General features: G+C 30.9%; 1 protein-coding gene across 1 annotated transcript in view; it reads left to right on the top strand.

The window, feature by feature from the left end:
• The first annotated feature begins 1,842 nt into the window (after positions 1–1,842).
• The window catches only part of LOC106465022 (myotubularin-related protein 10-A-like), a 30,516-nt gene continuing 5,508 nt past the window's right edge, over positions 1,843–26,850 (top strand). The window contains exons 1-11 of the mRNA XM_013925211.2: positions 1,843–2,182; positions 5,415–5,606; positions 7,606–7,672; positions 9,383–9,462; positions 11,615–11,671; positions 12,875–12,953; positions 15,640–15,769; positions 17,861–17,948; positions 22,951–23,024; positions 24,129–24,265; positions 25,481–25,630. Coding sequence (XP_013780665.1) covers positions 1,973–2,182; positions 5,415–5,606; positions 7,606–7,672; positions 9,383–9,462; positions 11,615–11,671; positions 12,875–12,953; positions 15,640–15,769; positions 17,861–17,948; positions 22,951–23,024; positions 24,129–24,265; positions 25,481–25,630 — 1,264 coding nt within the window. The 5' untranslated portion in view covers positions 1,843–1,972. The remainder of the gene's footprint in view (positions 2,183–5,414; positions 5,607–7,605; positions 7,673–9,382; positions 9,463–11,614; positions 11,672–12,874; positions 12,954–15,639; positions 15,770–17,860; positions 17,949–22,950; positions 23,025–24,128; positions 24,266–25,480; positions 25,631–26,850) is intronic.

The following is a 26,850-nucleotide window of genomic DNA, read 5'->3' as shown; positions in this document are numbered from 1 at the left end:
CGAAAGAAAGATCTACTAGATATTAATTAAATTATAAATATATCAATTCATGTGAATATGACTGAAAAATTTCATTTTTTCTGAAAAGGTGGTGTCTATTTACTATTTACGAAATCCACAATTTTTGTGCTTTTGAGGATTAAATGATATACAAATTATTGTTTTCAGCAAATCTGAGTTTTATAAACTTCACAAAGGCGATCTAAGTTAATATTTTGTTTTTGAAGTGTTATTTCTTATATAATTTATTTCATAGAGACACTCCTTGGATATTGTGGTATTTGTATAAATCGGCTTGGTCTAACTTGTTTTTGATCCATGTTCCACATTTGAAATTAATTAAACATTTGACATATGCTATCCTTAACAAAGCTTTAGCTATTGTGAATCTACTATGGATGACATACTAAAGTTTAATAATAGTGTTGCGTCAGCGAGGTCACGTGACTAGTGTCACGCCACCTGCTTTCTAGAACTATCCCGTTCCTTCGGGAGTGCTCTAGCATTTACTAGATTGGGGGGTGGTCTTATATGTATAAGATGGTCACGGCGTGACGTGACAATGTGTGTGTAGACAGTGAGTAATTGATCTGCAGTCAGAGATTATTATTGAAGTTGAGCACGTTCGTTGTTATAGCGTTTGTTTTAGCGCGATTGTTGAAATTAAGTGTATCGTAAAGTTATATTCGGAAAGAATAAACCAGTTTTATTAAGTAAGGACTTGTGTCGCTAAAGTTTCGTCGGAACGAATTTACGGGAAATCAATTAACAAACGGAGACGTAACAATAGCAATTGCTCTTGTACTTTTTCTTGACTTTCTCAGTAGGAGATTGTGGAAAGAATGTTACTTTCAAATGAATTTATTTTATAATTTCTTTGATGGCAATTGTTTTTTGTTTTTTTGTTTTCTTTCAATCACTTATACCTGTTTTTAAATTGCTGTACTTATTTCATTAAAATATGTTTGTACAACTTAAATATTTCTAATGTTTTCATACTATGGTTAGTAATAGTTTTGTATTTAGCGTGTCAAACCACGAATCTAAGGTTCCAGGATCAAGAAACTATGTTGCTGAATATACTTCGTACTATCAGTTGAAATCCTTGTAACAGCGGTTTATACTGATTGACTGTGATCAAAATTAAGGACGACTATAACTCAACTATACATGTTTATGACCTGTCCGTTTATCTCACGTAGGATAAACGGGTTGGATATTCTAATGAGAAATATTTGATGCTTATTTTCTGGATGATGAATTATTGGGTAGAGAAATTTAAAATGTTTCTATACGCTGCTAGCACCGATACCATTAAAAAAAACTACAACTTGATTGTATAAAATCTCAAAACTGTAAATTCTTCGAAGAATGACTAAATGATTCATGTTAATAGCATTGTTTGTAGCACAAAGCTACATAATGGGTTATCTATGCTCTGCCCACCACGTGTATTGAAAGCCGGTAAATATAGGGTTGTAAGTACATAGACATACCCCCCGTGCCACTTGGGGGCAACATTATTATAAAATAAGTTAACCACAGATGTTCGTTTGATTTGTTTTTTACACATTTATTTTAATTTATCCATTGCAGTTCGATATCAGGAGCATGTAAAAGATGGTAATTGAGATTTATTTTTTGCCTACCACAAGTCATTGCCTAATACAGTTAACTTATTTTTATAACAATATTTAAGCCTATTGATTTTCCAATATTTCGCTGGCTTTCTATGTTTAATTAAGCTATAACTTTTAAGAATAGCAATATCATCACCATTTTTTGTTGATATTGGTTAAATGCCCTCTATATGCCATACAAATTCAACTGTAATGTCTGCTGTGGAGGGTGTGGATTAATTGGGAAAGAAAGAACGGCATGTTTATTGGGTTACAAGGAGATTGAAACAAATGTGTATTCATTTTTTTAATTGTATCTTATAATACGGCGTTCAAAAAATGATTTTGAAATAATGAATATCCAAAAGAAGAAAGTTACTGAAAACCAAACATTTAAATCATACGTTAATTTTGAGTCCGGTCAGGAAAGTAAAGTTAATACTACTACTAATACTAATGATACGGGTATTAGTACGTGTAGGCCCAGTACTAGTAGTAGTACTGATGAAAACGATTTTTCAGATGACATGTACCTCGGTAATTTATCAGTAATCCTACCGCCGGTAAGTCGTAGTTTAATTTATTGAATTAAATCGGTCTTTAAATTAATAACTTTAATATATTTCTTTATTCATATTAACTTTTATTTTTAACTAAATACAACAGGGGACCTGTTTCCATGTTGGTATTTTTTTTATTTTACTTTTAGAATAATAATAAAACTTATCATTTAAGTATTTATCAAGTTTCCTCCTAATTTCCCATAAGCTCATCCATCACATTTGAAGGCAACCCAAAGGCAAACACCCTGATATCAAAATAAAGCTGGCTCATTCTGAGCATAAGATGACTCCTACGTTTAGAAAGGACATTAAAATTCCTTGGAAACAATTCAGAGGAAGCTACTAGGACAGGTTATCATATGAGGATAGATCTCTAAAAAAAATTTTCTTGAAAAAAGGAGAGTTAGGCTTGATCTGACTGGGTGTTTAAGGTTAAGGGGACTGATATAGTTTTGATGCATCATCTTTTTTTCATCTTTAATGGTAAGAATGGTAGGACTATGGACCACAAATATAAATTTTGGCAGGGTAAGAGGCATCTTAAGCTAAGACAGCTTTATTTTTCTAACTGGATGGTTGGCCTTTAAAAGAGGTTGCCTTTGTATGACATGGATGCAAGACATTTAAAGGAATTTAACATTTTAAGGGAAGGCTTGATAAAAATTTGAATGATATGAGCCAGCTTTTAATGTTTTTATTATAAAAGTTTAATACAGTAGATGGGATGGCCTACATGACCAATCAGTTCCTTGTTGTCCTGAGTTTTATATTCATTTTGACAAGCAATGCCTGCTGATGAATAGAAGCAAAATTTGGAGTTTTCAATAAAATTTGGGAATAAATAATTTTGTGAAGGATCTTTCAAGTTTAATTGAAAAATAACTGGACAGTTTTAGGAGTTACTGATAACATGAAAATTAAATTCCAGTAAAGATAAGTATAAAAATAATGCACTTGAATGTTATAGGTATTACTGAGAAAGAAATGAATTAACTGATTGTTGATAAGTGCTTGAAAACTGCAGATGAAATTCATGGGTGTAAAATGAACTAACAGAAATCTGGGACCTACATATATTTTGAGATTGAGAAGAAGGCTATGAATAATTTAGTATGACAAACAATGAAGTCTCATTTACATGTAAGAGTACTATGTACAGTATTGGTCACCTGACTATGTGAAGAATATAAAACTTTTAAAAGAGTGCAAAGACAGACTACTAAAATGATACCTGCTTTAAACATGTGAGCTATAAAAGATTGATCTTTTTTTTTTATATGGAGTGTAGAAAAACTAGCACTAACTGAAATCAGCTGATCAAAATTGCAGTTGGCCTGGATAATCTTCCTGTGGATGTGTTGTTTTAAATGTCAACTGAATGGATTAGAAACTTCAACATTATAAGTAAAAAGTAAGCTAGAAGCTCAGATACAGACTTTTTCTTCTGTAGACTCGGAATAGTTTATCTGATTTGGCCTTTTCTGCTGTCTTCTACTTTTATTGGATATGGATGGGAAGTTTGTTTTTAGTGTTTTGGTTCAGTGGAATTTTCCATTTGCTTGATTTTTTTTATTTAGAGAAAAATCTATTGGCATTTTTTGAAAAATATGAAATTTTTTTATACTTGGAATAAGTATATAGTTTAATTATTTTATAGTTAACTAATATTCTGATTATTACTGTTTTCAATTATATTAATGAACTAAGTTATTGAAATATTGCTTTTATGATTTTTCATTATTATATTTGGTTAATTCTAAGTTGTTTAGCTTAATCAGTGAAGACATGTCTATATACTTTGATTTTTTTCATTTCCATTAACGTTAACGTACTACTGTGTGACTAACAAAGATTAATTAGAATATGAAGTTGGATTCTTATGGAATTTGTGTAAATACTTGGTATGAGTGAATGATAAACTAATTTGGGAATCGCTTTAATATTTATTAACTATTTGCATTAATAATTTTGATAGGCAGTTCCTACTGACACATGGCCAGGTGGTTAGGGTTCTCAACTCGCAATCTGCCGGTTGCAGGTTTGAATCCCTGTCCCACCAAACATGCTTGCCCTTTCAGCCATGGCGGCATTATAATGGAACGGTCAAGCCCACTATTCGTCAGTAAAAGAGTAGCCCAAGAATTAGCTTTGCGTGGTGTTGACTAGCTGCTTTCCCTTCAGCCCATCACTGCTAAATTAGGGACGGCTAGCACAGATAGCCCTTTTCTAGCTTTGCACAAACTTTCAAACAAACCAAACCAAGCCTTCTGACACAGAGAAGCAAAATGTGGTAAAATTTGGGTGTACACTCTAACCTCAGTTCTAAACAATCTGCTGTTATAGTTCCTAATCCACTGTTTAAAATGTAAAATGTTTATTATATGAAACAAAACTGATACTTAATAGTTTGTATCATGTTGGCATTTATCAGAATTTTACAAAATTATAATTTTACGTTGTTAGGTATATTTACTTTTTGTGTAATTTATGGTAGTATGGTACAAAGTTCACCTGAATAAAATTTGACAGTATGGTCACCATTACTTGTCAGTTTTACACATTGTACAGGGAAGATCGTGATAAATGTACACCTATAGTAGCTAGATAGATTTTCTTGGGGCTGTTAATTATTGAACTAGAAGCTTTTCAGATGTTTGGACATAAAGTACTAAACTTAATTTTACTGTTTTGATGGATGAGGGATGGCTTTGTTGGTCAAATGACCGACCATCTGTTACTTTGCTTTTTCTTATCTTTTTAAGTTTAATATTATTTATATGTTTACATGTACCTTTTGAAAGGTTTGGAGCACTTAATAATACAAGTTTGTTTTTGCTTGTCATTCCATATGACACAAAGTTTTTTCAAAAATAACTAAAGAAAATAATTAACTTGCCTTGCACAATATAATTATACAGTTTTCTTTTCTTTTGCTCATACTGCAGTTAAAAGATGGAATATTCAGGATCTGTCCTTGTAAATATTAAGTGATTTTAGATATTTTGAAGTTTGTTAAAATATCAAATTAAATAAACAATCAAGCTAAATCAGAGTTGGTTTTACCGTACATGACATGTTTAATCAATTCAAGATAGTACTGTATTTCAATAGGAAGAAATCACATAGGCTTAGATTGTTACCTATTGCTGTTATAATAACTTGTATAGATTTTCAATATTGTCACTAATATGATGTGTGTAAACTTGCATTATATTTATCATACTTTTACCAGAATGGAAAGAACAGAGAGGACATTGTGGATCTTCAGCCAAAGTTACTTCCTGGTGAAGCTATTGTACGACAGGCAAACAATGTGCTGAAGTTCAATAACATGAGCAACCATAAGACTGGGATATCGGGAGCCCTTATCTGTACAAATTTTAAACTGAGTTTTGTAACATTAGAAGACTACCCGTCCAATTTGGTTTGTATGCAGAATGATACGTATAGAACTGTATTGCTTTTTTTTTTTTTCAAACCCATGGGATTTTAGTAATTCAATAGATAAGAACAGTGCAATATAACTAGTATTTTGAATACCCAGGAAAAAGATTGTTCGTCTCTATTTGATAAGTAATTAAAAATAATAATAATCTTCAAACAAATTCTTTCCACTTCTCTTTATCTTGCTTATGTCAAATTGTTACATATAGCTATACAGTTGTGATTTCTCCCATAACAATATGTAAATAGTACTACAACACATCTTTAGCACTCTTGTACATAGTTTATGATGAATACCAAGTACATTCCCTGTCTAAATGTAATGACAATTTATCCAGTTAATCGTTAGGATATAAACAACTCCAGAAAGGTACTGAATAACTGGAGAATGTGTGTGTGTATTCTTTTAACTTAAGTATTGTACATGGTTCTCTGTTAAGTTAACTGCAGTATTTTACATAGTTCTCTGTTAAGTTGTTAACTGAAGTATTTTACATGGTTCTTTGTTAAGTTGTTAACTGAAGTATTTTACATGGTTCTTTGTTAAGTTGTTAATTGAAGTATTTTTCGTGGTTCTCTGTTGAGCTGTTAACTGAAATATTTTACGTGGTTCTCTGTTAAGTCAACTGCAGTATTTTACATGGTTCTTTGTTAAGTTGTTAACTGAAGTATTTTACATGGTTCTTTGTTAAGTTGTTAACTGAAGTATTTTACATTGTTCTTTGTTAAGTTGTTAACTGCAGTATTGTACATGGTTCTCTGTTAAGTTAACTGCAGTATTTTACATAGTTCTCTGTTAAGTTGTCTACTGAAGTATTTTAGATGGTTCTTTGTTAAGTTGTTAACTGCAGTATTTTACATAGTTCTCTGTTAAGTTGTTAACTGAAGTATTTTTTGTGGTTCTCTGTTAAGCTGTTAACTGAAATATTTTACGTGGTTCTCTGTAAACTATTTATGTTTGTTTATATAATGAATTCTACTACTACCAAACTCACTAGACTCTTAAAATATAAAAACAAAATTGTCAAGTCATTAAGTAATACATAAAATATTGCTTAATCTACAGTACACGTAGTTGTACAGTAATGAAAGACTAATACAGCTTTGTAACTTAAATAGCATATTGTTTTTGCTAAGATAAATGCCTCGAGTTTGCTAAAATAAATTGGAAGTTGTCTAACAAAATGTTTGAATATTTCTTAAATATAATGAAATTTGCTGGACATGCAGTTTACTTCTTCGAAACAGAAGAAACTTTTAATTGTTTTGTTAAAAGTATTGTACGTTGTTTGTGTAGTAATCAAAGGGGTTTTCAAGTAAACATCTTCATACTTATGAAATATCTTCATTTTATTCATGATCGTTTTTAATGGTTTAGTCATTAATATATGCCCATGGATAAGTTTATTTTGAAGTAAAACTTCAACTTAAGAATATGTGATAATAGTAATACAAAATTGACATTATGATTTCAGTACAACATAAAAGGTTATGCTTAGACTACAGTTAAACTTAACCAAAATAACCTTTACTTGTGATGTGATATAATGTCTTGGTAACAACCTAAACATTACTCTGTTAAAGATGAAGGCTTAATCATGCATCATGTCTAGCTGGGAAACTCGACAAAAATGGTACAAAGAGAGCCAATCTTACTTTCTTTATCAACGTTTTATTGCTGTTATTGTTTTAAGTTCAAGATTAGTATAATGTGTTTCATGTTAACACTTCAATTATTATTGGAAAAAAAAAGCTGACATAGCATTTTGATCATATCATTAGTATAGCTCAGTGTATTGATGTATTTCATATTCCAGAAAAAATCTTTCATTACCATTTTTTCAACAGAAACTTTGTTAAATCATCTAAATATTTAACAGTTGATTTTAAAAAAAATGTTGCAAACTGTGTTTTTACTGAAATTGTTTTAGATCTAATTAGCTTGGTTATATTATTCATTTTTATAATTTACTTTCCAGCGTTTACGAAACCTTTTACTTCAGGAAAATGATATCTGCCTGATGAACATTGAGTCTGTATACCAAGGTAAGTGATGAAGTTTGAAATGTTGATGTTTAGACAAGTTTCCAAGCTTCTCCAAGTTTCCAGAAAAATTGCTAAATATAAAAAAGTGTTCACTAACAATTCTTAGGTATTGTTATGAAAATGTGAAAAAGATTATGCAAGTTAAAAGAGATAGAAGTTATGTATATTATTAGCTGGAAGTATGGTTAATGTTTTGATCAGGTATCACGACTGAAACTAATTGTTGACTTTATTTTAGATTTGTACATGTACTGAGTTTTTAAAGTATTTCTGAATACCAGAAACCATCAATTAAATTCTCATGTTAACCCTTTCACTGCGGCTGGTAAATGTACGCTGAAACTAAATGTTGACTTTATTTTAGATTTGTACATGTACTGAGTTTTTAAAGTATTTCTGAATACCAGAAACCATCAATTAAATTCTCATGTTAACCCTTTCACTGCGGCTGGTAAATGTACGCTGAAACTAAATGTTGACTTTATTTTAGATTTGTACATGCACTGAGTTTTTAAAGTACTTGTGTGTACCAGAAACCATCAGTTAAATTCTCATGTTAACCCTTTCACTGCGACTGGGAAATGTCCGTCCCAGCCGCAGTTGTTGATAATTTTTGTAAATCAGTTGTGAGCATTATATAAGTTAGGAAACTGGAATTATCAATTAAAGAGACTATTGGGTTTTTTTCACATTATTGACTTTTAGCAAGGTTTTTACTTCTTAGTGGAGCCACTTGTGATTTTTACAGTTGGTAACTATGAAACAGTTTAAAAATAAGATCTTGGAGTTACTTGTATCAGGAAAATTAAAAAACACCACAAAAACTGTCTCTGTGTTAGTTTACACCTATAGTTAGTATTTCTATTATATGCTAAGCATATTAGGCAGTGCAGTGCTTTGGTTATCTCCCTGGTAAGTCTTGACCACGTAGGTAGATAATCTTTATCTCTGATAGTCTGGAGAGGCCTCACCATATAGCATACATTGTCTGGAGAGCATGTTTTCTTCTTGCTTCTGTAAATATATCACTTGTAAGGATTAGTAATATTTTTTCTGTAATGTTTTATTTTTCCCTTTGTTTTGTTTTCATCTTGTAATTAGGATATTAAAGCCACGTTTATTTCCCTTGCAAAGGTTTTTTAATTTAAATCTTTTGTTTGATCTTTTTTTTTCTCCTAATAAAATTTTATCCTAAGATTCAAAGCAAATTTTGATTCTATTTCAGAACAATTTAAATAGTCAGCCTTTAAAAAGAAACTTATAATGTTACACTTAGAAATTGGCTTTTTATGAGAAGATTTAGAATATCACTATAAGTATGGTGACTATAACAGTATGTGTATTTAACTATGACCACAACTTAATATAGGAATATATAATATACAGTGTGAAGCCTTCGGTTTTTATGGCATGTAAAAACCCGAGGCTTCACATTAACAACAGATCAGAAATATCGGTCACCATGTTTATTTAAGTTTTATCAGGAAGAAAAAAAAATTAGGATCAAACAAAAGATTTAAATTTAAAAAACTTTGCAAGGGAAATAAAATTGGCTTTAATATCCCAATATACAGTGTAAAGCCTCGGGTTTTTTACGGCATGTAAAAACCCGAGGCTTCACACTAACAACAGATCAGAAATATCGGTCATGTATATTTAGACTGTTGTAACTGCATGTATCTTAAGTTTTTGCTTTTCTTGTATCTTAAGTGGTTAACGGACGAAGGAAGAAAGTTGTTTCACCAGTTAATATATCTGGCGCAGTAGAGGTTGTTGAAATACATTGTAAGGTGAGTTCCTTAGTTCTTATACAGTGTATTAAAACAAGGCTGTAAAGTAAGTTCCCATTTCTTACATTGGATATAAATAAATAAAGACACTAAAAATCAACCAAGTTCTTTATGTAGTGGGTGAAATATCCTCTAATGTTTTTTTTTTTTCTCTTCAATTAAAGTTGTCAAAAATGTTTTGAGTGGAAATATGATGTAATCTCGTAACATAGGTAGTGGTTGTTTAAACACTGCAAAGCAAATACCTGATTTCTTAGTTTAGGGTGTCAAAATGCATTTTTAATTAAGTTTCTATCTACTTGCCAATGCTGAGGAATTAAATTTAATGTTTTTTGGGGGAGCTTACACCTCAAATTAAAATGTAGGTAATAGAGTTTTCAGATTATATATTTAACACCCAGCCTGAGAATCATTGAGACTGAATTCTGGAGGTTGAGTGGGCTACAGATTGATGTAATGGTTCCTGATATTCAAGTTAGGACCAAAAAAAATATTTAATGAGGGGCTTGATCCGTTAACCCCCAAAAACCACCTTTTGCTATTGCAAAAGAACTCGCCTGTCAATAGCATTTGGTCACAAAGATGTGGAGTTTTTGGGTTTGGTTGGACTGTGTTCCTCTTGCATGAAATAATAGAAGTGTTCATGTTCAGTCAGGTACTGTGCTTAACTATCTTACAGCAGTAAGTAATCTTCATTGAGCCTTTCTTGGCCATCTTTATTGACATAACATGCAAAAAACCACAAAGAAAACAGAATTATAGAGTTTAGGAACTACATCTTTTGTTGTACAATGTGCAGCCACTACTGTTTTTTGTGTGAGATTTTGAATTGTGATATGGTTTCTACTCCCTCTTAGCCCACCCCCCAGTGGCACAGCGGTATGTCTGCGGACTTACAACGCTAGAAACCGGGTTTCGATAACCTTGGTGGGCAGAGCACAGATAGCCCATTGTGTAGCTTTGTACTTAATTGCAAACAAACAAACCCTCTTAATCTAGAAATTAATAGGAATTTGGCCATTCTGGTGGACAATTCAGATTCTAAATATCACAAGGAGTTTCAAATCTCTATTCAAAATTAAAATAAAAAAGAGAGAGAGTGCCAGAAAGCTTTGTTTGGGAATCAGTCCACCAAACACTTGGACTCGCATACATATAAAAAATCTAAAGTAAATGTTTTAAACTGTTTACCTTTAACTGAAAATCCATACATTTACATATGTTTATCTAGTTTAGCCCACACAGGAATTCTAAAAACTGTCAAGGAACAGTATAATATACTTTTTTTCCAGCATTCTAGTAAATTATTTATAGAATGTATGTGTTTTCTAAGTGACATGACTTATTATTTGTTTCAATGTTTATTTTTGTAGAAATTGATAAATACAAGAATTTAACTATGTGTATGTGTGTAAATATTGAAAGTTAACTCTAATTCATGACTAATTTCCAGGTTTTTGTTCATAATATGTATGGCACATACCATTAGATATAACAGATGTATCTGTGCGATGCACAGCAAGAGATTTATGAAAGTACATAAGAATAAAATTATTTATGTTCGGTGGACGTGATTATTTAAATAACATTTTATTTTCTATTTTAGTTAGTTTTTTTTTTTTATCAAAAAGCAACAAGTAATTTAAAAACATCTCACTTGATACAAGTGTCTTTCTTGAAATTATGTATAAACAATGCGTGGAAAAGAAATCTCTCAAATGATTGATGGGATTTGAAAATGAAATTCAATTGTAAAGTTAATATTTTACCAGTTATGACTATAACTGATGTTTCTGGATCATTCCTAGTTGATTAAACCATATTTAACAGATCCAAATTCAAAATCCCAGAAGGAGTTGGAAGAAAGACAAGCAAACAAACTTCTCAAATTATAGTAACATTTAATAGATTATACATTAATTAGTAGGGAATTAAAACTAACTGATCGTAATCATACACCATGATGTACACTCGATGTGCCCAAATTGTGAAAATTGAGCTTTAACAGTGTTTCAGTTTTCAGCCATTAAAGCAGTCTTTAACTAAAATATATATGCTAACTGCAAAACCTTAGTTTTGTAGATTTCTATCATTTTTTATGTTGACCAGTTGTGAAGTTACTCAGATCTTTTTTTTTAATCATTTCTTTCAGGATTTAAGAGTATATACCTTCAGTTTCAAGTTTTGTTCACGTAGTGAACCTAAAGATGTAAGTTGTATCCTTTTCTAAGCTGGCTTTATTCAGTACTTATAGTAAGGTTGTGTCAATCAAATATTAATTATCATCGTGGTTAGTAGCCTATATAATCATCTTAATTACAAAATAGTTATCTTTCTTCTGTGACAGATTAAGAGTGGAAACATAGGATACAAACTAGTTAGTCATTATAATTAATAATCCTAGTCATAAGACATTGTTATTAGGCCTATTATATTTTTAACACTACATTCCTTATTCAGTCTGTTAGGGTTTTTTGAGAAGTAGAAGATTGTATAATAGCATACCATGTGTGTTTTTTTTTTCAAATAAAAAGAAAGATAAAATTTAGTTTTATAAAATAAAAACTTTATAAAACAGTTTGAAAATAATATAGAAAAAGAAAAATCAGTAATTAAAATCTACCACAATTTTAAGTATTTTTAATTGTTTCTTTAAAAAACATGTCACCAATGAAGTATTTTCAAAATTTCAAAGCTGCAAATTCTTAAAAACATCACATATAAAAAAATAAGATATTTTATATGCAGAAGCTTCGTAATTTTCAAACAAGTTTTGAAGTTTTAAACTAGTTCGTCCAATAAAATAAATCATACGACATACCATGCCTCATAGTTACTTCCAATCGTATTTGATGAGTGGTATCTCGTTATAACAGCATCTGTTAACATTGAAATACATAAGAAATCATTAACTAATAGGTTAAGGCCCAGCATGGCCAGGTGGTTAGGGCACTCGACTCGCAATCTGTGGGTCGCGAGTTTGAATCCCCGTGACGCCAAACATGCTCGCCCTTTCAGCCGTGGGGGGCGTTAGACGGTGAATCCAACTATTCGTTGGTAAAAGAGTAGCCCAAGAGTTGGCAGTGGGTAGTGATGACTAGCTGCCTTCCCTGTAGTCTTACACTGCTAAATTAGGGACGGCTAACGAAGATAGCCCTTGTGTAGCTTTGCGCGAAATTCAAAACAAACAAACAAACTAATAGGTTAATAACCAGCTGTTACTCTGTTACAATTATTACCATTTGCATCAAACAATCTGAATATTTGTAGTGCTCTATAATACAGATGTAGTGTTATGCCCAAAACAAGGGATATATTGTGTTAAATGTTGAAATTTATTCTCAGTTGGAATGTAAATATGGTTTTGTTTCTTTACTGCTCTTTAAGTATGATAATGTTAATATTTTTCTAGCTGCTGTATGCCATCCTACATCATCATTGTCCTTCATTAGCACAGCTGCTTTTTGCATTTGATTACTGTGGAGTAAAAGGTAATAGAAGTTTTACTTTATGTCTGTTTTATTTAAATGTCTTTAAGAATACACGTATTTAGTATTTTATATTATCATTAAAATTCCAAATTTTTTTCATCCTCTATGAAAAAATTTATGTATTTAATCATCTTGCCTCTGGCCATCTCCAGGCTTGTGACTAAATGGGTCAAAAGCCTTGATCCTCTTGTTGCAACACAGTTGAAGTAGGGTGATTTGTAAACGAGATGGCACTTAAAATTGGCCCCATCAAGGCTCAATATTAACTTTGATAATCTTCTGTCATGTAGGACAGTTGAAAGTCAATTTTTGCCTTTTCCAAGCAAAATGCTTCCTGTAGGCAGTATAATTTAATTTTTATTATCAGGGTCAATATAAATTATGTTGTGTGAAGGAATTTCATATTTAGATGAAGTGCTGATAATCTTTGGAAGTATGCTATCTTACTGGTAAAACAAATGCATGGGTACTTGATCAAAAATCTGATATCAGAATGTAACCAGGAGCGCACTGATTTTTTGTTTTCCTTCTCAAAATTACACTTTTATTATAGGCTCTCTGCAAATGGTGAAAAATGTAGCTAGAGAATGTCTTTCATAGCAAAATAGTTGGGGCTATTTTCTCTTTGCAGTTGTACATAATCTGTAATATCTCTCTGTGGAATATATCCTGCATTTTTCCATCATGGCATGCTTGAATGTGATTGGTGGAGTCAAAAGGGAGTTTATTAAGCCTGAACTCATGTTTGCCTCTCATTAGTTTAGTTTAGTCAAGCCTGCCTTCTGAAACATCACGATGCTTTAGACATTGCTACTCTTTGTTGATCCTCAAAAATCCCCTCGTCTCGCTGTACAGATTATGATACAACAGAAGCTTGAAAATACGATTTTGTTCAGGAAAGTAATCTCTCAGACCATCTTTATGTTGCATTATCTCCCAATGTGAGGATTACAGAGCACTTAAACCATCCTTGTGTTGCAATATCTTCTAATGTGAGGATTACAGAGCACTTAAACCATCTTTGTGTTGCATTATCTTCCAATGTGATGATTACAGAGCACTTAAACCATCTTTGTGTTGCAGTATCTTCCAATTGATGATTACAGAGCACTTAAACCATCCTTGTGTTGCAATATCTTCCAATGTGATGATTACAGAGCACTTAAACCATCTTTGTGTTGCAGTATCTTCCAATGTGATTATTACTGAGCACTTAAACCATCTTTATGTTGCAGTATTACCATTGTGATTATTACAGAGCACTTAAAATTGTCACACAGAAAGAATAAATCACCTACTTATCTAAATTTCGCCAGTTTGGGTAAATTCTGGTGGTACTACCCGTCATTTACAGCAGGGTCTTCACAAATTTCAGTCAAGCTTCCAAGACATTGCGCCAAACAAAAATGGTAGCACCTATGGTAAAATGAGATAGGAGAAAATAAGTTCAATTTCTGGGTGGGAAAGCATATAGAAAAAATTTACCTGCCTTATTGGGTAGGTAATGTACCAATTTTACCTGTCCAAAATTATTTTTTTCATGTCCTGGACAGGTGGACATTGTTAATGTGGAGCTCTATCCTTTTAAGAAGTTATAAAGAAGACTTTATGACACAAAATTTGCTTATTCCACAGTTATAAAAGTATACAAGGTATAAAATATTAGCATTTCAAAGAAAAAGATATCTGTAGTGTTGGACTGTATCAGTAAAGCAGAGGAAGAATGATGTAAACAGGGTAAAAACAGGTATATCCATAACTGGGTATCAGTTGCATACTGGAGGAAACTAAGTTTGTTAAACAGTTACCAGCAGGAACCCACGAAACAGCAGTCTTATTACAGCTGAAGTAGGAACCTAAGATCATTTATACAGATTTAAGCATACAAAAAACCTGTGAACTTCGGAAAACACATAAACAAGAAAGAACAACATTGAACATGGTATACCGTACAAAATTCTTTTGCAGTATGAAATGCAATGCAGAGAAATATTCCATAATTTAGGACAACATTATAACACCATTGGTATTAAAGAAGGAGCTGTAAAGCGTAGGTACTCATCATTATATCATTACCATAGGTTATCAACACTCCTCTATAAATAAGAGTGTAAAATTGTTCACATTTATATAGAAATTGAATTGTATAGGATAAGCAGACACCATTTATGAAATTTTGACTATATGTTAACCAGTATTTATCCTTCTTTATCTTAGTAGCCTAACAAACAAGTGTTTTAAATGCTCTTTAGAAATTTCGTTAATACATTTTTGTTGTTGCAGTAACAGAACATGGATGACTTTTTAATTTTTATTCCAGAGTACAATAAATTACTTTGAGATCTTGCTGTCCATTTATATTTTAGTACCACGTATTATCTTTAAAAATGACCAATGAGGTGTTATATTTTCTCCTTTGAAATCAGGAAGTTGTGGAGTTGGTACATTGTTTTTTGTTTGTATTTATAGGGAGTAGAGGGCTGGAAATATACATTTTGTTATATCTTCCATTCCTATATGTGGTATAATAAATTAAATTGTGTTTGATATACTGCAGTTATTGTTAAATTACTAAAAGTTCCAAACAGTATGCTGTGTTAACAAAGGTATGTAGTTGGTTTATGTTTTGTAACTAAATATTTTTGTAAGAATAAATCATCAGTTCTAAATTATTTGTATTTTTCAGAAGTAAAATCTGTTCATCCTACCTCTTCAAAATACACCATGATCCAGGATTGGGAAATGGAGCTAAAGAGATGTGGATGCTCTTCTTGGAGAGTTTCACTGTGGAATGAAAGTTTCAATGTTTGTGATAGGTAAGTTATGTGGTTTAAAACCCGCATGGTTGGAGATATGTGATAAATAGAATCATGTGAAGTAAATACAAAGTATACTGTTGTTGCTTTAGTTTTTTTATGCCTCCTTGAAGAATCGGTATCTAAGATATGTCAGGTATCTGAAGCCTGGTTGTTTTTAGAACCTTTTGGAAGTTAACATGCTATTTAGGATTAATTAAAGTATTATTTTCAAAGCAGCTATAGTTTCTTTTAATATATTAGAACTTCTTTGAACAAACAAAAACAAAAAACTTGGTTATATATCAAATATAAAATTATAAAGATAGTCTATATACATTATCCTACCTTGGCCAGTAGAAGATGACTTGAAAGGAGACTTATTCTGTGACTAATAGCTGTCATTGTGTCTGCACTTGGTGTTTGTTCTAACCATAGTAAAGTCTTGTCTTTATTCTTTATCGATAATTATTGTTGTCACTTAGTCACATATCTCTTGTGGTTTCCCAGCTTAGATACATCCATTATGTATCTTCAATTCTGATTTGTTTATGATTTAACTTTTAGGAATACACTTATAAAAACAAAACCTCTAAAAAACTATATTGCTTGTATAGACGTGTATTTAAAGATAGCATTTGTGATCGTTTTTTTTTAATATTTTCTTTATATTAGTTGCCTCTAGCTTTAAAATTTAATTGCAACATTGTAAAAGATTTAATTGTTTTTATTTTATAATAATATCCATTCTAAATTTATTCCTTTCATTAGGAGAGGGTAGGAGAGTTCTGTGTTAGGTATATTAGTGGTTTTGTCGAGGATGTAATCAGTGCAGAAGAGTATCATACGAAAAAGAAAACTAATTTCGGTACTTGTTTGATCTATTGTTTTCTTTTCCTTATTTTGTCATCTTTTTCAGTATGCTTGTTCACTTGTGCAATGAGTTATTCCACAAGCCTGTTGCCAGTGGTGTTTATTTGATATTGGAAATATATGTTTGTGAATGTTCAGAAGTTTTCAGTACAGATAAAATTTCTTGTTTCCACCTATAACTGTGTCAGAAGGAGAAAGTTAATGTATGTGAGCAGATCTCCCACTTTTATTCATGACCCTTAAGGTCAACTGACTCACTGGTACCAAAGTATTGAGATCATTACCTGTTATACAGAGTCAAATATAGAGTATTACTATTAAGTACATATGATGGTATACTATTTACTCAAGATAAGTTAATATTTATTAAAACATAAATTAAGTGTTTTGAATTGGTGACATTTTAATAATAAGGTACATTAACAACAGTGCAGTGAAAGTAAGGTATCAACAAATCACAAAAATATTCAGTATCACTTTTATTAGTAAATATAAATGTTAAACAACCATCATTTCCTTAAATCTGCAAAAATAATGTATAGAAATATTTATTGTCCATAAATGTCATTAGTGTTGTTTTTATAACAGAATAGAATAATTTAATTAAGAATAGATTTCATAACTTTAAATTTAAATGTTAACTCTTTTAAGCAAAATCTTTAAGTATATATGATTTGTTAATGATTAAGTCATTGCCTAAAAATGTACTTATTTTCGTACACTCGAGAATTATCATTCTCATGACACTAATAGGATGCTCAACTTGCAATTTGCAGTTCGTGGGTTCAAATCCCTGTCACTGAACATGCTCGCCTTTTCAGCTGTGGGGGAGTTATAATGTGACAATCAATTGCACTATTCGTTGGTAAAAGAGTATCCCAAGAGTTTGCTGTGGGTGGTGATGACTAGCTGCCTTCCCTCTAGTCTTTCACTGCTAAATTAGGGCCAGCTAACTCAGATAGCCCTCGTGTAGCTTTGCACAAAATTCAAAACAAGCTAAACATCACAAGAGGGAAAGTACTTTCATGATGATATTTGTTGGTGAACATACATAACTATTATCTTGGAAAACTGTGCATCAACTGACACTTTATAACAGATTTTTATGGGGTCATTTAAAACAATTGCACGTCTGTGGTTGAGTAAAAGTTGGGACCTATATATAATGTAGGCAAAATAATCTGTTGTATTTGGTGTCTTTTCTCATAAATTGTATTCAAACACCTTTTTTTTTCTCAGTCTTCCTGAAGCTTTTGTAGTTCCACCAGAAATATTTGGTAAAGATGTGAGCAAGTTGTCTCCTTTATACAACGGACAGAGGTTTCCGGTAAGTACTGTTTCATTTAAGAAGCTACTCTGATTTTGTATGAATCATGACGTGTTCTTGTGGTATTACATTTTGGATTACTACTAGTCCAAAAAACACTTAAACTCACTGCGATAAATTATTTGAAATTGAATTACGAGCAGTAAATGTAAAAAAATTTACATTATATTGACTTAAATCAGATTTAGCTATATACAGTGAATGGATAATTTGATTTATATCATGAGAAAAATCTTATTTTCGTTTTTATTTTTTAATTGTAACAATTTTACTTTAGTTAATTGGTATTGGCTTAATCGTGTTATTTTGTAGTGTTATACCTATAAATGTAAAGAAAAGATTTCAAATCACTTGGCTTCACTTTCTTTTTATTATTTATACATACATTCATATGCACATGTTGCCTAATGTTTGAAATTCATTTTTTCTTTTCTTTTTTTTTTCAAAGATGTTGGAGAATCTGTGCACCACTAGATGGCAGCACACACAAAAACTCTTTAAGTAACCAAATCGGAAGTTATTCATGATATTTTGTTTACATGTGACTTGACACCAAATTTGATTAATTTTTATTAAAAGTTAAAAAAGCGAAGTTTATATCATAACAGGCATGGATTGTTGCAAGCCAGAATGTACCAGTAGTGGTGGGCATTTGTTTCCATCAAGTAAATGAAGGGAAGCATTGAATCTTACAATCTGAAGGTTGAAATTAGTAAAGCTGAATAAATGGCCTTGGGAACTGAAAAAGAAGTGTTATTTGCTAATCTAATTTTGACTAAGGAGATTTCATACCAAATCCTAAGCATTTCTGATCTTTTCAATATACAATAATCTACATTTATCAGTATGTGAGCTTTGTGATTGGTATAAAATTTACCAATCCCATTTGTTTGTATATGTGTACTTTATTTTAACTTTATAATAGTTCAAATTGCCTTTGAGACTATCAAATTTGGCTATAGCAAACTGGGATGTTATTCAAAAACAGTAGTAACACACCAGCATAATAATACACAAATGATTAAAGAATTAGCAAAACATACAAAAAACCCAACCAGCTTCAAAAGGTGAAGTTTGTCATTCTAAAAGAATAAGATAAAATTGTTCTTATTGTCTTGTACATCAAGGTTCAAAACATCTGTAGAGTAATCGAGGTTCACTTACAGCAGTATAGTGCAAAAACTAATTTGAATAAAATTACTTGCAAATAGGGCTGAGTACAAATTCCATTTCATTGATAGAAGAATTTGGGTTCTGTAATGATTTTTAATTTATTGAAATTAATTTTATGGTTGGTTGTTTGATCGTGTGACTCTGAAGCTTATTGTTCAACTTCCTTTCGAGGACAGTGACCATGCTCCTTTATTCTAACTGAAAGAGATTTTGTTTGACCAATTTAAACATAATTACAAAAATAACTAATTTAATAAATACCCTGTCTGTAGTGAGCTTCTGTCTTATTTTTCCCTTTGTTATATTTGTTTGAAAGTCTGTTCCTTGGCCTATACACTAGCTTAGTTTTATTTTTAAAACAATGCCTATTTTGCTTGATATTGTAGATAAGTACCATTTCATAGTCTGTCTGGATTTGATTTTTTACTAAGCTTTTTAATTTTGTTGAAAGAGTTAGTTACTTAGTTTTGGATGGCCAGGTGGTTAGGGTGCTTGACTCACAATCTGTGGGTCGCAAGTTTGAATCCCCGTCACACCAAACATGCTCACCCTTTCAACCATGGGGCATTATAATGTGACGATCAATCCCACTATTTGTTGGTAAAAGAGTAGCCCAAGAGTTGGTGGTGGGTGGTGTTGACCGGCTGCCTTCCCTCTAGTCTTATACTGCTAAATTAGGGACAGCTAGTACAGATAGCTCTCATGTAGCTTTGCACAAAATTCAAAACAAACAAACAAAGTTTAGTTTCAATCTTCAGCAAATAAGAAACATTTTTGAGGTATTTCAAATTCATCATGAATGCCCTTTTTGTAGGAACAAATGTTCAACATTGGACAAGAGTTTTGCATACACCGATGTTCTGAGAATAATGATTTCTGTGTTTGTTGTGTGGAAATAGGCTCACACTTTCTGGTTTTTTAAAGATGTCTGGGCGTAACTTGCAATCTGTACATCGCGTAACTTACTTCTAAAAGTGAATTGTATGTCTGGAAGTGTTTGTTACTAACTTGATAAACAGAAAAGTAAAAGACAAATGTGTGGTGTTCTTTAACATAAAAAGCTTATTCACCAAAGTCCCAATAGATGGAACCTTAAATACATTATCTAAGAGATTGAATGAAGTTTTACCTTGTCTACTGTCAGAGAGGAACTTCTACACCTAATTAAAGTATATGTCAGCAACTCGTATTCCCAGTTCAATATGGATTTTTTTTTTCAATAAAATCATGGCCTGAGGATGTCCAATCTAGTATCACCTCTTCTTTATGACATCTTCATAGATGATTTTGAAAATAATATCTTCACTGAATTGGATGAAAAAGCTGATCTCTATGTTACGATATGTTGATGACATGTTCACTTTATTTCCCGATTGTAACAACTACGTTAAACAGTTTCACGAAGAGTTAAACTCAGTTCATCCACGCATAAATTCACTTATGAACTAGAGTGTAATGACTAGGTAGAGTTTCTTGCTTGATGTTTTAGCTACATGATGTTCACATGACAATCTACGCATAGACATCTGTTTCGTCACAAGAAATATAGAAAACCTTATTCTAAGGATATTGTTTTATACAAAAATTATTTGATACGTGTTAAACATTTGTTCTGGCAAAAAATATAATGGCATTCATGATTAACTTCCTCAAAAATGTTGCTATTTCCCATGAAGTTAAATCAAACTTAATTTGTTCAACAAAATTAAAAAGCTTTGTAACAATGTGAACCTAATAACTACAGATAGATTAACTGGTGACCCTTATCTAATGATAGCCTACAACCCCCTTGATATCAAACAAAACAATTTTATTTATATAATGGAATAAAATTATATCAAACAAGCTTGTAAGCAAGTGAACAAAATTTCAAATAAATTTAAAGGGATATATATATAAGACAGGAGCCAACTACACACAGACTAATTATTTCATTCCTTGTTTTCATGCTTATCTTGGTAAAAAAAATTATGTCTCTCAACTGGAGTAAAGAAACATGGAGGCTACCGTCATAAGAAGGAAACTTAAAAAAATGGCTTTTAGTAATACATGTTCACACACCACCAGTCACAAAATTAATTTATATCAATCAACGGTCATTGCAGAACTTAAATTCTTCCGTCAACTCAACACAAGAGAATTGGTAGAAATGCTTAACAATGAAATGGGATTTAAACTCAACCCTAGTTGAATAATTTTTTTTTTTAAATTAGATTTTGTACTCTACTGATAGTGAACTTTGACTCTTATGGGAATATCCTGGACATACAGGATGCTTAGAAAAGTTTTACTACACCTCTTGAGAATTACAAGCTTTGCCTGTTGAAACTAGTTGGTTTTTTTTTGTATGTTTTGTTAATTATTTAATCATTCCTGCTTTATTATGCATGGTATGTTATTATTGCTTTTTGTGAATTTGGGATGTTCTTGTGGCATGAAATCACATAAAATGTCACGCATTGTATAAGTTGGTTTAGAATATAAATGATTCTGTCACATAAACTTAAAATTCTTCTCGTAAGTTTATTTTTCAAGTTCTTCCTTTCCAGGAAAAACAGGAACACCTTCTCTTGTGAAATATGCGAGGTCTTTTCACTTGTTTTCTTTTAATCAGAAAATGAAGACACAGTTTAATGTATTTTGAAGTGTGATACAATTATACCAGAGTGCAATTGAATTGTTTTTGACCATATTTCAAAAACAGTTTTATCACTTATATCAATATTGTGTTTTGTATAACACAAAATACACCATAAATTTATGTAAGGTAATTATAATGAGTCTTTTTTTACTGTAGGTCACCAAATGATAAAACCACATTTTTTTATCATCTTATAACAAGTCCAGTGGCAGGTTAATGTACTTACAGTGCTAAAATCCAGGGTTCGTTCCCCCACGGTGGTGAGGAACAAATAGCCCAATGTGTGTATCTTTGTTATAAGGTTAACTAACTAACTAAAAGTAATTTTGACTGTAATTTTTGAATGGGATAAAAAACTTTATAAAGCTGATACTTCTGGTTATTCAAACGATCTCACATTTCAATGTATGTTAAAAGTACACAGAAAAGAGTTCACCAATAATATCTATTTATTTGTAAACTATTGCCTGGTAAATGAAACAAATTGAAGAGATTACAGATATTATGACACTGAAAGAGATGAGTAGAATAGAAGCTAAAACTACTGGAAGAAAGAAGTACATGATTCAAAAGTGAGTGAGAAACAAAATTTTCATGTTCTACAAGTTTCATTTTTCTCTATTGTTATTATTTTTTGGATACTCTCATAAGTTGTATATTTTTACTGCATGATACATTAAAAAAAATAAGATATAAATAATAATAACAAAATTACTGTTATGTATTTCTGCATGTTTAAACATTCTCAAATTGCCATCTGTTGAAACTGTATTGTTCCCTATTACTTTATTATGTGATTTTTATGCTAATCGGCCCTTATCTGTAGATTCGAGTAATTTGGGGGAAAATAAATGTTTTAAAAAGTTATGTTTTGTTTTCACTTTAATGTTGAGGTTGTTTGGAAGAGCTCCCAGTGTCTCATAAGTTCATTATTTTTTGAAAGTTAATAGTGTGAAGGTGTTTTTTTTCCACTTTTACTATCACCTGTGTGTTTTAGTTGATGTTACACGTTTTCAAATGGCAAATAGTGACTATTAGATATCTGCAAATAGAAATTCTGTGATATTATTCATGTACGACTGACCAACGTCACATTTCCCTTGGACAGAAGTTGATGTATTCTCTTCATATCTTTTTTTTTTTCAGTTGTTACTATAATGGTGCACACTGTGTTTGTTTGTTTTATAGATTTGGAGTTGGGGTATGCCACATGGAAATGTGCTTATTCGTTCTTCGGCTGTTTATGATCCACAAAATCTGAGGTATAAATCGTGGTCTCTTCCAGAGTCCAGAGCTCTCTTATTTTGTTTGATAGACAATATGATCACTTTGTAATTATTAATATATCCATTATGTTGTAGTAGATGTGAAATTTACTGACAATTTTGTACTGAAGATTTAGTTTAATGTACACTTTCTGCAAAATTGAGGGACTTACAGATGTAGTTTTTAACGCTTGTTTAATTATGATTTTGATAAAACATTTTTTAAGCTACTTGTTAATTTTTTTTAAATATTGTCCCATTAAACATGTTTTCAAACAATCAACGAATCCTACTGTGAAAATTTTACATTAATGTTTTACTTATTTTACAAAGGAGTAGCTCTGTACAGTGAAGTTTGAGCAATTTGAGTCAAACTCAAAAGCATGAAAGGAATTACTGATACCAATGCACCTGATTCTGTATTTATAGGAACTACTGTGAAACAATAATAGTTAGGCTGCATTCTTTGGATACCCTGAATGAATCAAAATATTGAATGATAATCGTTTGAAGCTATTATGTATGTAGGTTGGAGACTATTAGATTTACCCAAAGTTTTAGGATTTCTTCAGAACTTCAATGATTTACAAAGACTTTCGTATACCTCCTTTAAAAGTATAACAATTGCTTCAAAGATTATTTACTGAAAATTGAAACCTTACAACCAACGTATAGTTAAACTTCATGTGTATTGTAACTCCCATTACATGGATTACAACAAAAAATGTTAAATTCTTCATTTTGTTTTAAAGATTACTTATTACTGAAATTGTGTCACTATCACTTAATTTTAACAAGGGTTGACACGTTAGATACATTACATAAAGAGAAGAGCTTGAGAGTAATGTGTGTGTTTGACATCCAGAGTAAAATTTGAACTTATGATAGTTTTGTGTGTTAAAAAAAGAAATTATGACATTTAATGCCAAAATATCGCGGCTCACCTGGATCATCAAAAAAATGTCAATGTGTTAAAATGTGAGAGTTTAGAATACACTGATGTGTATATTTGTAGAAAATAACAAATTACATTTATATTATTGTAAAGAAACTTATTTTCTCAGTCTGTCTTACTTATTTTACATATTTTGTCTTTTGAAGTCGAAAACTTACAGAGGCTATAAAAAAGGCAATTCCACAACATGGAGGCCTACACTTTTTAAATTTAGATAATGTGTGTCCATCAGTTCGAGACATTCAGAGTAGTTACAGTAAATTACAAGAAATCTGTAAACCAGGTAAGGTTTTGAAAATATGTGTTTTATGCTTTAATCAGTTGCTTTTCATTGTTTTTGTTTAGTTTCGCAATAAACTATGATCACAACCCTCATTCACAAATTCATGATACGAAGGTCTTCAAATTGGGGGTAAAAGGTTAACAAATGTTTTATAATCTAAGTAAAAGTTCTTGTAGGAATTTCTTTTATTATTCTCCATGTTTTAAACAGTCCTTAGAATTTTTAGAAAATTTTTAAGACTCCTTGAAAAGAAATACAATGAATAGGCTAAATTTAAGTAAGGTAATTCAAACTTCCAATCAAATTATCTAAGACAGACGTATAAATAAACAAAAGTTAAGAGTTTATTGCTGTTTTGTATATAGACAGGTAGTTCTTACAGCAAAAATACTCGTTTTTTCCAAGAATATTCAATGCATTGTTATAGAAGCAGGTTTAAGTAGTTTTAAAACTTTAACTTTAAAAAATAATAATCAAAAACACTATTTTTTAATAAATTGCATTTTAAAAACAGTCTAAAATTAAAGATTTTTGATTTAAATTGTTAAAGTTTTCATGAATTAGTTTTTATATAATGATAGAATAAATTTTTTTGTATTATCAGTAATTTTTACCCCCTCCCCACTGAAAATGTAAAGAAGAGGATATAGTAATGATGTGTAGACATTTACTTTCTGTACAGTACTGTTCAAAGCAGCAGGTTTTAATCAAACTTCACAGGTCACTTCCCTGGAGTATGGGAAGAACCCTATTGATATTGATTTTGGGGGTAAAAGTTCAAGGTCACCATATGAAGAAATACAAAATTGGTTTCTGCTTGATAACTAGAACTCTAAAGAGCAGGTTTTAATCAAACTTCACATGTTACTTTCTTTGAGGTTGGGGAAAAACCCCCCATTGTTTTATTGGTTAAAGGTCAAGGTCACGATTTCAAGAAATAAAAACTTGGATTCTGTTACAAAAAACACAATCAACAACAACAAAATACACTTACACAAGCACACTATACGTATCAACAGATTAAAAATAAAGCTAAATATCAACCATTAGAGAATCAACTATTCTACTGACAGATATTTTTTTAATAATTGGAAAATATTTTACCTTATTTCACATCATCCTTCATATATAACAATGTTTGTGAATGATTTTTTTTTAATGTGATTAAACAATTTAGGGGGTAAAATTTAGTACACATGCCTAATCTTTTGACAGAAAATGTACACAGTTACTGGAAGCTCGAATCAACGTATCTCAGCTCCATTGAGTCTACACATTGGTTTCACCATCTGTCAGCCTGTTTGAACATCTCTCTGAAAATTGCTGAATGCATGAGTATTAGGAAAGATTCAGTGGTCATTACAGGTGAGATTTAATGCATTCTCTACTTAAATAGCTGGTGTCAAAGTTATTTTGTCAAAAGAGTGGTGACTGTAATTTGATATAACTCTTTTTTTCTGTTATTAAGTTTGAATTCTAAAGACAGAGACATTCGTGAGATTTTTTAGTTGTTGTAAGATATCTAATGTTTATAACAATAAGATCAAAATTTTAAAAATTTAATTTTTTATACATTTACACCAATTTCCTATATGTTCTTATTCAAAGCAGGTGGTCATCTAATCCATTGAAAAATGTATTTGAATCAGATACAAGTTGGATAAAAAACAGATTTTCAAAAGGCAACATTAAAAACTTAATGCTCAAAAGTAATATATTTAATTTTTATACTTTTGTTTTCTCTGAAAGAAAGAATTTTTTTATTGTTATTTTAGTTTAGTGAAGAATTTTAATGTAGAAATAACATTTATGCTTAATCTCTGTCTTCCTTAAATTCAGCAAATCAAAGTGTAACAAATAAATGATGAATGGTGAGTTCAACAAAGATGCTTGAAATCAAACAGTTATTAGCCATTTCAAAATTGTGTCATCAATGTTAGACTATAAATTGCATGTTATTTTTTCCCCAATATTTTGGTACTTAGAAATGCAGTGTCTTGTACATATACAAATCAATATCCTTCAGTTTTTTGTATTTGTCTTTTACTCATAACAATGAACCTATATTTATGTAGAATTTGAGGAATATATAGCATTGATGCTACAAATTTATTTTTTGAATTATTTAGCAGATGTACTTGTTTTCAGTAGCAACAAACAGTTTTACGTTTTCATTTCTTATTCAGCTAGTAAAAGCCACACTACCAGAATTAATTTATTCAGCAGTGTTTGTGTTTTATTAAAAAAGTATGTATTGTGTTTACTATCTTATATTCCATTGTTATTCATAGGAGTTTATCAAGGTACAACTTTGACTCAGTAACTCCATATACATGCCAAGGTTAACCTGAAACACTAATCTTTCTTGGTGGAATATTTACTTGCTCTGAAACCCTCTTTTGATTCAATGTTCTTTAAATAATAGGTACACATATTTTAAAGTAAACTTAATATTATAACATCTTAACACACCATCACAAACAGTGACAAATATTAGTTTGTAGTTTAAAACTTTTTTTTAATTACTTTCTAGATGTTTAAAAAAGTATCTTTTTTTTCTCTTACTTAACATTAGTTGTTTTTAA

This window comes from Limulus polyphemus, unplaced genomic scaffold, assembly GCF_000517525.1.
Source record: "Limulus polyphemus unplaced genomic scaffold, Limulus_polyphemus-2.1.2 Scaffold1813, whole genome shotgun sequence".
NCBI classification, from domain to species: domain Eukaryota; kingdom Metazoa; phylum Arthropoda; class Merostomata; order Xiphosura; family Limulidae; genus Limulus; species Limulus polyphemus.
The sequence above is the reverse complement of the archived record's forward strand: the minus strand, read 5'-3'. Positions and strand labels throughout refer to the sequence as shown.